Consider the following 14123-nt stretch of genomic DNA (forward strand, 5'->3'; position numbering starts at 1 on the left):
GTTCTGACTCGCATCCTGGTTTTTCCCACGACGGCAATTCTTGGCAATGTGTCCAAACAGTCCACAAGTATAGCATCGACCATTTCCTTTTGCTCGGTGGAACTGGGCATTGTGGTTTCGTCTGAAGTTTCTTTAACCATGAGGATGCTGAGTGGCATGTCCGTCCGTTTTGGAGATCTGGCCTTTTGGTGCAAAATACTTTCCATGACCTCTGCTACAGGTACCCCCTTGACTATCTCTCATTATAGTTGTCCTCCTAATACAATCCTCCACAACTCTTGCCTTGTTCACCAATTTCGAGAATTCCCTAGTCTCCAATGGAGCCACAACACGCATGATATCTCCCCTCAGCCCAACTCAGTATTTGATGCATTTCCAGCCCTCATAGGACTCAGGAGCACCCTGACTTATTCTCAAGAACCTACAGAGTTCCTCGAACTTGCTAGTGTATTCAAGTACAGTCATGGACCCTTGCTTCAACCGTAAGAATTCTAACTCCATGGCCTCCTTTATTGACTCATGAAAGTACTTCTTGTAGAAGGTTTCCTGGAATAACATCCATGAAATGTCCACATTTTGTTGGTGTAGCATTCGGTGCTCTCCTTGCCACCATTGCTGAGCTTTTCCCACTAGTTGATAAGCCGTATATTCCATGAAATGGTCATACAGTACATGTTGAGTTCGCAATGCACGCTCCACAACTTGGAACCAGTTGTCAGCTTCGGTAGGGATTGTCGATCCATTGAAAATTGGCGGGTCAACTTTCAGAAAAGTAACTAGAGTTATCGGAACACCATCTAAGCTGTCCTCAGTACCTTCTCCATTTTCATTTCCGACTGATTGCCTTGTCTGCCGCTTAGCATGAGTAGTCATAGCAGTGTTTGCTTGAACGTGTTAACTAAGTTAGTCATCGCTGCCATGAGTTCAGCGTGATTGTCCATCGACGAGTTACCCTCATAATCTCTCCGTATACAAGTACGACCTTGTCCGCGGGTAGCCATTAGGGTTCCTGTCTATACCAAACAGTCGATATCAAGGTGATTAGTCACAATATCAAAGGTCTAGTGCTTCAATTATCCCAAAAAGGTGCTCACAAACAAGCATGCTATACATATATCAAGTAGATAACCTAAATAGCATGAAAGAAAAAGATACAGAGTATGCAATGAAGCACAATCGGTCCATCCCTTAGGCTCACGAGGACGAACCGCTCTGATACCACTAAATGTAACACCCTAATTACCCTAAGCCTTACCTCATGCCGTAAAGCAAAGGTTAATCAGAGGTCACGACAATCCTAAGGCTTATACATAAATATATATATAGAAGGAATAATAATTCTAGAAGCCAGATGAAGAAATAAGCTCAAATCCGGAATTACAAAAGCGCGAAACGTTCTCACGAAACTACTAACTTAAGGCACAAGATAGACATACAGACATTAAGACTTATATAGATACATAAGAGTATAATAGTATAAAGATTCAGTCGCAGGTCGCGAAGTTTAAGCCGCCTAGCAACATACAGACAATACAGAGTTTTAAAAGTAAAACAACATATACAAAATATCTCTCTTATAAGAAAGCCTCTAAGGCATAAATAAATACAAAAGTGAGAAATCAAATCAAAATGAATAAAAAGACTTCAAAACTGGGCCAGGATCCTCCGCTCTGTCACCATCAAAGCAACTCACCCAAGTGGGTTACGACCTGCATCTGAAAAATACAACAGAGTATAGACTGATTACCAAAAGTTCTTAGTATAGTAATAGTTCCAGTGATGTAAGATATAAGACTCCTAGACGCTAGAGGCAATCCTAGAGCTTCATATCCATCATGAGATTCAAGCTTAAACTATAAATAAACTTTAAAATTATTAACTTTAAAACCACAATAAAAAAAGGTAATCTATCTTAATGGATTTCTAATCTAACAATTCTTTGCTGTTGATGAGCGGATAATTTATACGCTTTTTGGCATTGTTTTTAGTATGTTTTTAGTAGAATCTAGTTACTTTTAGGGATGTTTTCATTAGTTTTTATGTTAAATTCACATTTCTGGACTTTACTATGAGTTTGTGTGTTTTTCTGTGATTTCAGGTATTTTCTGGCTGAAAATGAGGGACTTGAGCAAAAATCAGATAGGTTGAAGAAGGACTGCTGATGCTGTTGGATTCTGACCTCCCTACACACAAAATGGATTTTCTGGAGCTACAGAACTCAAAATGGCGCGCTTCCAATTGCGTTGGAAAGTAGACATTCAGGGCTTTCCAGCAATATATAATAGTTCATACTTTGGCCGAGTTTAGACAATGTAAAAGGGCGTTTAACGCCAGTTCTACGCTGCTGTCTGGAGTTAAACGCCAGAAACAAGTCACAAACCAGAGTTGAACGCCAGAAACACGTTACAACCTGGCGTTCAACTCCAGAAAGAGCCTCTGCACGTGTAACATTCAAGCTCAGCCCAAGCACACACCAAGTGGGGCCCGGAAGTGGATTTATACATCAATTACTTACTTCTGTAAACCCTAGTGACTAGTTTAGTATAAACAGAACTTTTTATCATTGTATTCGCAGTCTTGGTTACTCCGGTTCCCCTCTGGGGCCAAGACCAATGAACTCCATTATCACTTATGTAATTTCAATGGTAGAGTTTCTACACTCCATAGATTAAGGTGTGGAGCTCTACTGTTCCTCAAAGATTAATGCAAAGTACTACTGTTTTTCTATTCAATTCAACTTATTCCGCTTCTAAGATATTCATTTGCACTTCAACCTGAATGTGATAAACGTGACAATCATCATCATTCCCTATGAACGCGTGCCTGACAACCACTTCCGTTCTACCTTAGATTGAATGAGTATCTGATGACAAGTCATCTTAGCCTAGTTTCACTAGCCTTTTTCTTTTGTTTTCAATAGAAGTATGCACTTTATTGAGCCATAAGCAAGCCAATTGGGTAGATTTTCATGTTTTCTTTGATTTAATCAACCATGTATGAATTCATGCTATTTCATGAGGTTTTATGCTATAATTTTCACATATTATGAAAGAATGAATATCTCATGATTTTGAGCATAGCTTTGATGTGTTTGGTTGATTAATGATAGGTAAAGAAAGCTTGGAGAAAGGTTGAAGCAAGAAGGAATGGTTAGGAGGAAGAGAGGACAAAAAGTTTGAGCAAAAGTTTGCCTCAAACTTTAGCTCAAACTTTTGGATTAATTGAAAATGAACCAGGAAGCAAAAAGCTGGACCAAAAGTTAGCCTCAAACTTTTTGGCTAACTTTTGGGCAAAAGCTGGAGCAAAAGTTAGCCTCAAACTTTTTGGCTAACTTTTGGCATCACAAAACACACCCTGGAGAGCAAAAGTTTGCGCCAACGTTAGCCCCTAACTTTTTGGCTAACGTTGGCGCATGAAAAACACTCCCTGGACTAGCAAAAGTTTGCGCCAACGTTAGCCCCTAACTTTTTGGCTAACGTTGGCGCCATGAATAAGCAAGGGGAGGCCAACGTTGGAGCAAAAGTTAGACCCCTAACTTTTGCCCCAACGTTGGTATCAGCAAGGAAGGGTGCTGATGTGAAAAGTTGGAGCAAAAGTTAGCCCCTAACTTTTACTCCAACTTTTACTCAAGCTTTCATAATTCCAACCCGGTTCAATTCGGTTCTTCTCCAAACTCCAAGAGCAATCAACCAAGGCCTCTCTCAACCCAATTCCATCAAGAGCAAAGGCCCAATTGAAGGCTTGAAGACCATTTGAAGAAAGTGTATAAATAGCATAGGATTTAAGTTTTTCGGGAGCTTCCCTTTTAGTTTTTCAGAATAGTTTTCTTTTCGGTTTGCTTAGAGCTCACTTTTACACTTCTTAGCATTGTTGTTTAAATTCAAGAGAATTTGGGAGGAGAATTGATCTCTCTTCTTCCTTGTTCTTGCCCAGCATTCTTTACTTTTCTTGTCTTGGATTTTGGGTGGAGAATTGAAGAAATTCTGTTTCAATCTCACCTTGGGAGCTTGTTTAATTTTCTGCTTAATTGAATTTCAGTTTCGATTACTTGCTTCTTCATCTAGTTTCTTTGCAATTTACAATTTCCTTTGCAATTGTGCTTGTTGGATCTAGGAAGGCATTGAGATCTAGACTTGGTTTTCTAGTCTCTTGGGTCCTGAGATCTGAATTCAAATTTTACATCCTCTGTTTACTGCTCTCCATGCTCATTTACTTTTCTGTTTTAGATCCGATTCAATCCAAGTCATCCTTTACTTCTCCGTTTGTTGAAATTTTACTTTTCCTTGTTTAATTTCTGCAAACCCAATTCCCAATTCCCTTTACAATTCAAGCCATTTACATTTCTTGCACTTTAAGATTCTGCAATTTATATTTCTTGCGTTCTAAGTTTCTGCCATTTAATTTCTTGCTCTTTAAGATTCAGCACTTTAAATTCCAGTTCTCTTTAATTTCATGCAATTTACCCATTTCTTTTACTTTCTATGCAATTTAAATTCTGCAAATCACAAATCTCTCAACCAAATCTTGATTCGCTTGACTAAATCAACCACTAAACTAAAATTGCTCAATCCTTCAATCCCTGTGGGATCGACCTCACTCCCGTGAGTTATTATTACTTGATGTGACCCGGTGCACTTGCCGGTTAAGTTTGGGTGTTTTGGAGAAATTCGTTTTTTCCACGAAAATATCCCATCAAGTTTTTGGCGCCGTTGCCGGGGATTGATTAGATTGACAATGATTAAGTGAGGTGGTGATCTAGATCTAGCATTTTTATTTTCTGTTCCCTTAATTTTCAATTAACCCACTAACTGTTTGAATTTTTGCTTAAGCTAACTAAAACTTCATTCTAGCAGTAGATTGAAGTGTCACTGGTTTGTGTGTTTCTTATGTTCTGCTTGTATGTCAGGTACAAGAAGAAATACACCCATCTTTCATGAACAAGACGAAAGAACTCTTAGAAGGTTAAGAAGAGCTGAAAGAGGGAAAAATATTGTTGGAGAAGAGGAATCAGAAGAAGAATTCCAAGATATGGAGGAACATTCAACCAATCCACCAGGTGGAGCAGACAACAACAATAACAATCCACCCCATAGGAGAGTTTTAGCTTCCTATACTTTTGCAAATCCTAGACATTGTGGAAGTAGCATCTTAACTCCAAATGTCAATGCAAACAATTTTGAACTAAAGCCACAACTCATCACTTTGGTTCAAAACAATTGCTCTTTTGGTGGAGGACCACTTGAAGATCCGAACCAACACTTATCCACTTTCTTGAGGATTTGTAACACTGTTAAAACTAATGGTGTGCCTCTTGACAGCTACAAGCTATTGCTATTCCCATTTTCTCTCAGAGACAAGGCCACTCAATGGTTGGAATCCTTTCCAAGAGACAGCATCAACAATTGGGATGATTTGGTAACCAAGTTCCTTGCCAAATTTTACCCACCTCAAAGGATCATAAGGTTGAAGACTGAGGTACAAACATTTACACAAATGGAGGCTGAACCCATCCATGAGGCATGGGAGAGATACAAGGCTCTAATCAAGAAATGTCCTCCTGAAATGTTCACTGAGTGGGATAAGCTGCAGAATTTCTATGAGGGCTTAATATTGAAATCTCAAGAAGCTTTGGATCATTCAGCTGGAGGTTCCTTGTAACTCATGAAAACTGCAGAGGAAGCTCAAAATCTCATTGATATGGTGGCTAACAACCAATATTTCTTTGCTCATCAAAGAAACCACCAACCATCACAAAGAAGAAGAATAATGGAGCTAGAAGGAGTGGACTCAATCTTGGCTCAAAACAAGATGATGCAGTAGCAAATTCAACGACAATTTGAGCAAATGGCCAAGAAGATTGATAGTCTCCAAGTTGCAGCAGTTAACACTAGCCAACCATCAACCACATGGGGACAGAATGAAGAAACTCAAGAAGAACAACAACAAGAGCAAGTACAGTATATGCACAACCAAGGACCAAATGAAGTGTATGGTGATACATACAATCCATCCTGGAAGAACCACCCAAACCTCAGATGGGGAGATAATCATACCCAAAACCAACAACCATGGCAGAGGAACTCAAACCAAAACAACCCAAGAAGCAACCAAAACCACAACTAGCAGCAAACTAACCAAAACCCCTACAGAAAACCTCAAAACAACTACCCCAACCCCAACCAGTACCAATCTAATAACCAACCCACCAACCAAAATGCCTACCATCCACCACCCACATCTCATAACCCACCTCAAGTATCACCTGAAGCCCAAAGAATCACTAACTTGGAGGCCGTGATAGACAAAATGTTGAAACACCAGGAAATGACAACCAAGAATCATGAAGCATCCCTGAAGAGCCTAGAGAGACAGATGGGGCAAATCTCCAAGCAGATTTCTCTTGAGAGACCTTCAAGCTCTCTGCCGAGTGACACAATTCCAAATCCTAAGGAAGAATGCAAGGCGATACAATTAAGGAGTGGGAGAACATTGATGAGCAATAATGACACTACAAAGAAGCAAGCAGAGAGCAGCAAAAGTGCAATAGAAGATGAGGAGCAAACAAAGGCAGATGAAGCCAAGGATCAAGTTGTGATGCCAAACAAGAGAATTGAGAAACTCAAAGAGAAAGACAACCAGCCACACGGTTCAACAGAAGTGACTCAGGGATAGTAGCAAATAGGAAAGAGCATCACACCTCCACTGCCATATCCCCAGAGGTTCAACAAAGAAACCAAGGACCAGCATTTTCACAAGTTCCTTGAGACTTTCAAAAAGCTGGAAATCAATATTCCTTTTGCTGAAGCACTTGAGCAAATGCCTCTGTATGCCAAGTTTTTGAAGGAGCTTATCAACAAGAAAAGAAGTTGGGATGAGAAAGAAACTATACTGCTTACTGAGGAATGCAGAGCCTTGATTCAAAAAGGACTTCCTCCTAAGCTTGAGGACCCAGGGAGCTTTTTGCTACCTTGCACCATTGGGGAATTAACCATCACTAAAGCAATGTGCGATCTAGGAGCAAGTATCAACTTAATACCATCATCCTTGGTAAAAAAGTTGCATATAGAAGAAGTTAAACCGGTACAGATATCTCTAGAGCTAGTAGATAAGTCAACAGTATACCCCAGGAGTATGATTGAAAACCTGCTGGTCAAGGTGGACAATTTCATATACCCTGCAGATTTTGTGGTTCTAGATTCAGAAGGGGATGATGGTGACTCTATTATTCTGGAAGGCCATTCTTGGCCACTGCTAGAGCTATCATAGACATAGAGGAAGGAGAATTAACTCTCAGAATGCATGATAAGAGTGTCACTCTGAAGGTGTTACCAGAAGCACAGTTTGGTAATGAGAAAAAAAACTATATGGAACTTGACAAGGAAGAATCTCAGTTAAAGGAAGAAAGCAACAAGGCGATTCACAACAACATCCCAAGGCAAAAGATTGTGCAAACTGATGAAGAAGTCCAAGAGAATATGGGAGTATTAGCCACTGAAAGGATGAAAGATCCCCAAGGTAAGCCTACGGCCAGAAAAGAAAGGTCAACGAAAGAAAGGATGAAACGCAGAAACAAAACAAAAAGGAGTTGGAAGAACAGGAAGATTCCAACAGAGGGGCTTTCCAAAGGTGACAAAGTGCAATTGATATATCAACAACTGGGAGCAAGCCGACAGACTGATGACTATTACAATGTTAGCAACATACTCTCGTTGGAACATGCTGAAATTGAACACCAGAGAACAAAGAGGAGGATCACAGTCAGGGGAGACAAGTTGAGGCACTACAATCCTCAACCACCATAAAAAAAAAGCCCCAATGTCAAGCTAGTGACAATAAAAGAGCGCTCCATGGGAGGCAACCCATGATTTAAGATTTATGTCATTCTAAATTCAATAAGCTATGATCATCTGAGCATGAAGTTTGTTTTCATGGACGAACTCAATGAATGTATGCAAATTTTTTTTTCATATGCTAAGACTTCTAAAGTTTGGTGTGCCTTCAAGCACACCAAACCAGTGTTACAAACATTTTCACATATTATGCCTAGCATATGACCAAACACTAAGTTTGGTGTTTCTCTTCTCATGAAGATAAAAAATCATGCATCAATGATCATACATTATCTCTTACTGAGACTTTTCAATTAAAAAGAAATCATATTCTGTGATGAAGGTATCAATTGTGATTTACTACTAGCATCTCACATTTACCCCTTAAGCAAGATACAAGTTTGGTGTTCACCAAACTTTGATGCACGGATTTAGGGACACAATTGATCCTTCACAAAAAAAAAAAAAAGAGAGAGAAAAAGGAAAATTATGATGAAAACATTTCTTATAAACATTTGACCAAGAATGACATTGGGATTTCAATTTCACTAGTTGGAGGAAGAAACACATATTTTCAACTATATGACCAAACATTAAGTTTGGTGTCCTCCAAGAAAAGTCACGGTTCAAATGGATATAAGGAATGGTGATTCATATAGTGTTAATGAAAAAAAAAAAAGAGAAAAGCACCATTGCCACGATTTGATATAGCTAATGTGTGTTGTCTTGTTGTGATGACTAGGTGGTCAAAGAACACTTTATGAAAGAGACAAGACAGAGGAAAGCATAGCATGAGGACAAAATCTCATCACATGCCTCAAAAAGAGAATCTGTCACTCATTGAAATGATCACGGCAGAGACAATTGAAGAAGGAAGCTTTGTCTTCATTCATCCTTACATGCACACCTTTGATTCACATAATATCTAATTGCATCCTAGCCCTTCATTGTTCATTTAAATAACATACCACCTCCAAGCCATGCATGTGACCGAACCCTTGCACTCCAACCATTTAAACTTCTCTTCATTATTTCTCATCATAATAAGCTCGGCCTCAAATTTCATCTTTCTCCAAACATACATCAAAATCTCTAACATTCTTCACAATCCCTTTAACCTCAAGAGTCTCAAACAATCAAGTGATCATGGCCTCTTCCTCAAGAACCAAACGAAGAAGAGGGAAAGATCCCATGGTGGAGGAGAGCACCCCTGAATATGACCAATGGAGATTCAAATCTCAGTACCATCAGATGCAAATCGAATGGATGAATCAGAAGAAGATATATCCAGAAATTCCACTCTTGCTGCCGGATGATGGATGCCAAGAAATGAAGGACAAAATTCGAAAGAGGAGGTGGGAGGAACTCATATCACCAATCACCCGAATCAATGCTAATATCATAAGAGAGTTCTATGCCAATGTCTCAAGGCTTGACATGAGTGAGGCCCCAACATACAAGAGCTATGTGCGGGGAGTGGAAGTAGATTTTAGCTCGGATGCAATCAAGAAAGTCTTGGGACTAAAATCAGTTCGCTTTAGTGAACCGGGATACCACCAAAGGGTAAATGGTGATCCAGATTATGATGGAATTGCTAGAGATATTTGTATGGAGAACTCAGAGTGGGAAGGAGATGACAAGAATAAATACAAGTATTTGAAGAGAGTTAACCTTACCCCGGAAGCAAAGGGATGGTATGAGTTGTTGAAAAGATCAATTCTGGGCACAGTAAACACCTCAGAAGTTAACAAGAATAGAGCTATTATGTTGCATTGCATAATTGTGGGAGGAGAGGTAAAAGTTCATGAAATTCTGGCAAAGAACATTCAAAAGCTTGCTGAGAAGAATTCGGCCGGGTCTTGGTTGTACTATCCAAGTACCATTTGGAGGTTGTGTGCAAAGGCTAAAGTGCCAATGGAAGAGGAGAATCCAATGTGGTTAAGCCAAGGCATGCCTATAACCATTGAAAGAATGATGATGGCTCCTGAAGCACATCAAGGCCGAAGACCACATGGAAGAAGGGAAAGAGAGGAACCAATGGAAGGAGAAGAATTACAAGAGGAAGAAGAGCCACAAGAGGAGGAGGAACAGCAGCACATTCCTCTACATAACAATCTGGACATGACTCAAATGCAGGAAGCAATTGGAAGATTATTACAACAGTACATGAGAATTCAAGAAAGGCAAGAGGAATATCATTCGCTATACATGAAAAACCAACAAGCACAAGAAGAACGGGGGCTAAGAATGATGAACAAACAAAGTGAATTCGAGTCAAGATTCCTTGTGATGCAAGAAGAACATGCTTTTCAATCTCATGAATCATTTGGAAAGTTGGAACAAATGCAAGCTGAAAATTTGAGGGCTCTCAAAGAGTTCACAACACTCCAAGATGCAAGATATGAAGTCCAAGCCGACAACAACATAAATAGTCAAATCAAGCTGAACTATATTGGAGAGCATCTGCACAACATGGATCCAGCTTTTCCAACTTTTGATGAATTCTTCAAAAGGAGAAGTGAGATAGAAGTAAGCAATGCAATGAAGCTTGAAGATAGAGTAGAGGAAGCAATGAATAGAGCTGGTTTCTGGCGGGATCAACAGACAACAGACATGGACACAGGGAACACCAGCAACCAGGTGTATGAAAGAAGAAAGAAAAAGCATGACAAATAAAAGGTGGACTTGCTCCTTGTTCATCACTAAGAAAGCATGCATTGTGTCTATTTTAAGTGGTCCTTGCATCTTTAAGTAGTTATCATAATTAATAGTCTTTGCATCATGTTTGTTTCTCTTAGAATAAGTAAGCTAGTCTATATGTATGCTTGTGTGTTTACTTTCACTGAACAAAACGCATGCTTTGTCCCCTGCATTTTCAATTCAATAAAAGAAATGTTTGAATGTGAAGTGAGATAGTTTTATGTTAGATAGAAGTACAATAAAAGTAAGTGGTGGTGTGTGTGTGATTGTATAATAGCTCACTTTGGTGAATAAGAGACCTAGGATGTCCCCTTCTAAGTATAAAGTGGCCTACTGTCTATGAATCTCAATCAAATAAAAATCCTTGGTTAGAAAGAAAAACAAAAAGAAAGAAAAAAAAAGGGGAGAAAAAGAAATAGCCAAAGAGTGGCAGAACAAAAGAAAACAAAAAAGAAACAAAGCTGGACACCAATAGCTTGAACCTTAGAATATATGCCTGTGGTGTCTTTGTATTAGGATCTGCTTGGATTATTAAGCTCTTTGGAGTGCATCAACACTTGATGACTTGGGTTAACTAACCCGGGATCATCAGCTGAAAGTCCACTATCAAGAGCAACCTAACTACAAGGCATTTAGTAACCCAAAGAGGTGCTGGGCATCAATGTTCTAAGAAGGAATGTGAGCCAAGTGTCTATAGTGAATAATGTGTCAAGTATAAAGAAAAGGAAATGAACTTGCTACACATGACACTCAAATAAAGCTTATGAACAAGATAATAGCCAAGGATAAAGGAATAATGTGAGGTCATAGCAGTATGTTACTTGAAGCTTGAAGGAGGCTTTCTAGGCTTAAGAGTCAATAAGAGGTGAGTGTGTACATATCCACATAAAACCCCATGAACTACCAATAACACTCTACTAGCATGAACATCCTCTTCCATTTCATTCTTTCTTCTCAATAAATCATTTCTTGCTTGGGGACAAGCAAGCTTTAAGTTTGGTGTTGTGATGACAAGTCATCTTAGCCTAGTTTCACTAGCCTTTTTCTTTTGTTTTCAATAGAATTATGCACTTTCTTGAGCCATAAGCAAGCCAATTGGGTAGATTTTCATGTTTCCTTTGATTTAATCAACCATGTATGAATTCATGCTCTTTCATGAGGTTTTATGCTATAATTGTCACATATTATGAAAGAATGAATATCTCATGATTTTGAGCATAGCTTTGATGTGTTTGGTTGATTAATGATAGGTGAAGAAAGCTTGGAGAATGGTTGAAGCAAGAAGGAATGGTTAGGAGGAAGAGAGGACAAAAAGTTTAAGCAAAAGTTTGCTTCAAACTTTAGCTCAAACTTTTGGATTAATTGAAAATGAACCAGGAAGCAAAAAGCTGGACCAAAAGTTAGCCTCAAACTTTTTGGCTAACTTTTGGGCAAAAGCTGGAGCAAAAGTTAGCCTCAAACTTTTTGGCTAACTTTTGGCATCACAAAACACACCCTGGAGAGCAAAAGTTTGCGCCAACGTTAGCCCCTAACTTTTTGGCTAACGTTGGCGCATGAAAAACACTCCCTGGACTAGCAAAAGTTTGCGCCAACGTTAGCCCCTAACTTTTTGGCTAACGTTGGCGCCATGAATAAGCAAGGGGAGGCCAACGTTGGAGCAAAAGTTAGACCCCTAACTTTTGCCCCAACGTTGGTATCAGCAAGGAAGGGTGCTGATGTGAAAAGTTGGAGCAAAAGTTAGCCCCTAACTTTTACTCCAACTTTTACTCAAGCTTTCATAATTCCAACCCGGTTCAATTCGGTTCTTCTCCAAACTCCAAGAGCAATCAACCAAGGCCTCTCTCAACCCAATTCCATCAAGAGCAAAGGCCCAATTGAAGGCTTGAAGACCATTTGAAGAAAGTGTATAAATAGCATAGGATTTAAGTTTTTCGGGAGCTTCCCTTTTAGTTTTTCAGAATAGTTTTCTTTTCGATTTGCTTAGAGCTCACTTTTACACTTCTTAGCATTGTTGTTTAAATTCAAGAGAATTTGGGAGGAGAATTGATCTCTCTTCTTCCTTGTTCTTGCCCAGCATTCTTTACTTTTCTTGTCTTGGATTTTGGGTGGAGAATTGAAGAAATTCTGTTTCAATCTCACCTTGGGAGCTTGTTTAATTTTCTGCTTAATTGAAAGTTTCGATTACTTGCTTCTTCATCTAATTTCTTTGCAATTTACAATTTCCTTTGCAATTGTGCTTGTTGGATCTAGGAAGGCATTGAGATCTAGACTTGGTTTTCTAGTCTCTTGGGTCCTGAGATCTGAATTCAAATTTTACATCCTCTGTTTACTGCTCTCCATGCTCATTTACTTTTCTGTTTTAGATCCGATTCAATCCAAGTCATCCTTTACTTCTCCGTTTGTTGAAATTTTACTTTTCCTTGTTTAATTTCTGCAAACCCAATTCCCAATTCCCTTTACAATTCAAGCCATTTACATTTCTTGCACTTTAAGATTCTGCAATTTACATTTCTTGCGTTCTAAGTTTCTGCCATTTAATTTCTTGCTCTTTAAGATTCAGCACTTTAAATTCCAGTTCTCTTTAATTTTATGCAATTTACCCATTTCTTTTACTTTCTATGCAATTTAAATTCTGCAAATCACAAATCTATCAACCAAATCTTGATTCGCTTGACTAAATCCACCACTAAACTAAAATTGCTCAATCCTTCAATCCATGTGGGATCGACCTCACTCCCGTGAGTTATTATTACTTGATGCGACCCGGTGCACTTACCGGTTAAGTTTGGGTGTTTTGGAGAAATTCGTTTTTTCCACGAAAATATCCCATCAGTATCTCTTAGATCTCTTAATCAGAATCTTCGTGGTGTAAGCTAGATTGATGGCGGCATTTATGAGAATCCGGAAAGTCTAAACCTTGTCTGTGGTATTCCGAGTAGGATTCTGGGATTGAATGACTGTGACGAGCTTCAAACTCGCGATTGCTGGGCGTGGTGACAGACGCAAAAGGAGGATGAATCCTATTCCAGCATGATCGGGAACCTCAGATGATTAGCCGTGCTGTGACAGAGCATTTGGACCATTTTCACAAGAGGAGGGGATGTAACCATTGACAACGGTGATGCCCTTGCATAAAGCCAGCCATGGAAAGGAGTAAGACTGATTGGATGAAGACAGTAGGAAAGCAGAGGTTCAGAGGAACGAAAGCATCTCTATACGCTTATCTGAAATTCTCACCAATGACTTACATAAGTGTTTCTATCCCTATTTTTTGTTTAATTAATATTATTTTCGAAAACTCCATAACTATTTTATATCCGCCTGACTGAGATTTACAAGGTGACCATAGCTTGCTTCATACCAACAATCTCCGTGGGATCGACCCTTACTCACGTAAGGTTTATTACTTGGACGACCCAGTGCACTTGCTGGTTAGTTGTATCGAAGTTGTGACAAATTATGAATTGAGATTAGAGCACCAAGTTTTTGGAGCCATTAGCAGAGATCACAATTTCGTGCACCAAGTTTTTGGCGCCGTTGCCGGGGATTGTTCGAGTTTGGACAACTGACGGTTCATCTTGTTGCTCAGATTGG

General features: G+C 39.3%; 1 protein-coding gene and 1 pseudogene across 1 annotated transcript; one reads left to right on the forward strand and one right to left on the reverse strand.

Annotated features, from left to right (window-relative positions):
* Positions 1 to 357: 357 nt before the first annotated feature.
* Positions 358 to 873, reverse strand: LOC107607506 (uncharacterized). Its single transcript, XM_016309457.1, has one exon. It carries the CDS (start codon positions 871 to 873, stop codon positions 358 to 360), a length of 516 nt encoding a protein of 171 aa, XP_016164943.1.
* Positions 874 to 5493: 4620 nt separating this feature from the next.
* Positions 5494 to 7802, forward strand: LOC148577360 (uncharacterized; annotated as a pseudogene).
* The last annotated feature ends 6321 nt before the right edge of the window (positions 7803 to 14123 follow it).

Source organism: Arachis ipaensis, chromosome B1 (assembly GCF_059453495.1).
Source record: "Arachis ipaensis isolate K30076 ecotype BB chromosome B1, ASM5945349v1, whole genome shotgun sequence".
In the NCBI taxonomy this organism is placed as follows: Eukaryota; Viridiplantae; Streptophyta; class Magnoliopsida; order Fabales; family Fabaceae; genus Arachis; species Arachis ipaensis.

Bases quoted from the DNA above. Each gene is read 5' to 3' on its own strand.
- LOC107607506 (XM_016309457.1), bottom strand. From the start codon at position 873: ATGACTACTCATGCTAAGCGGCAGACAAGGCAATCAGTCGGAAATGAA.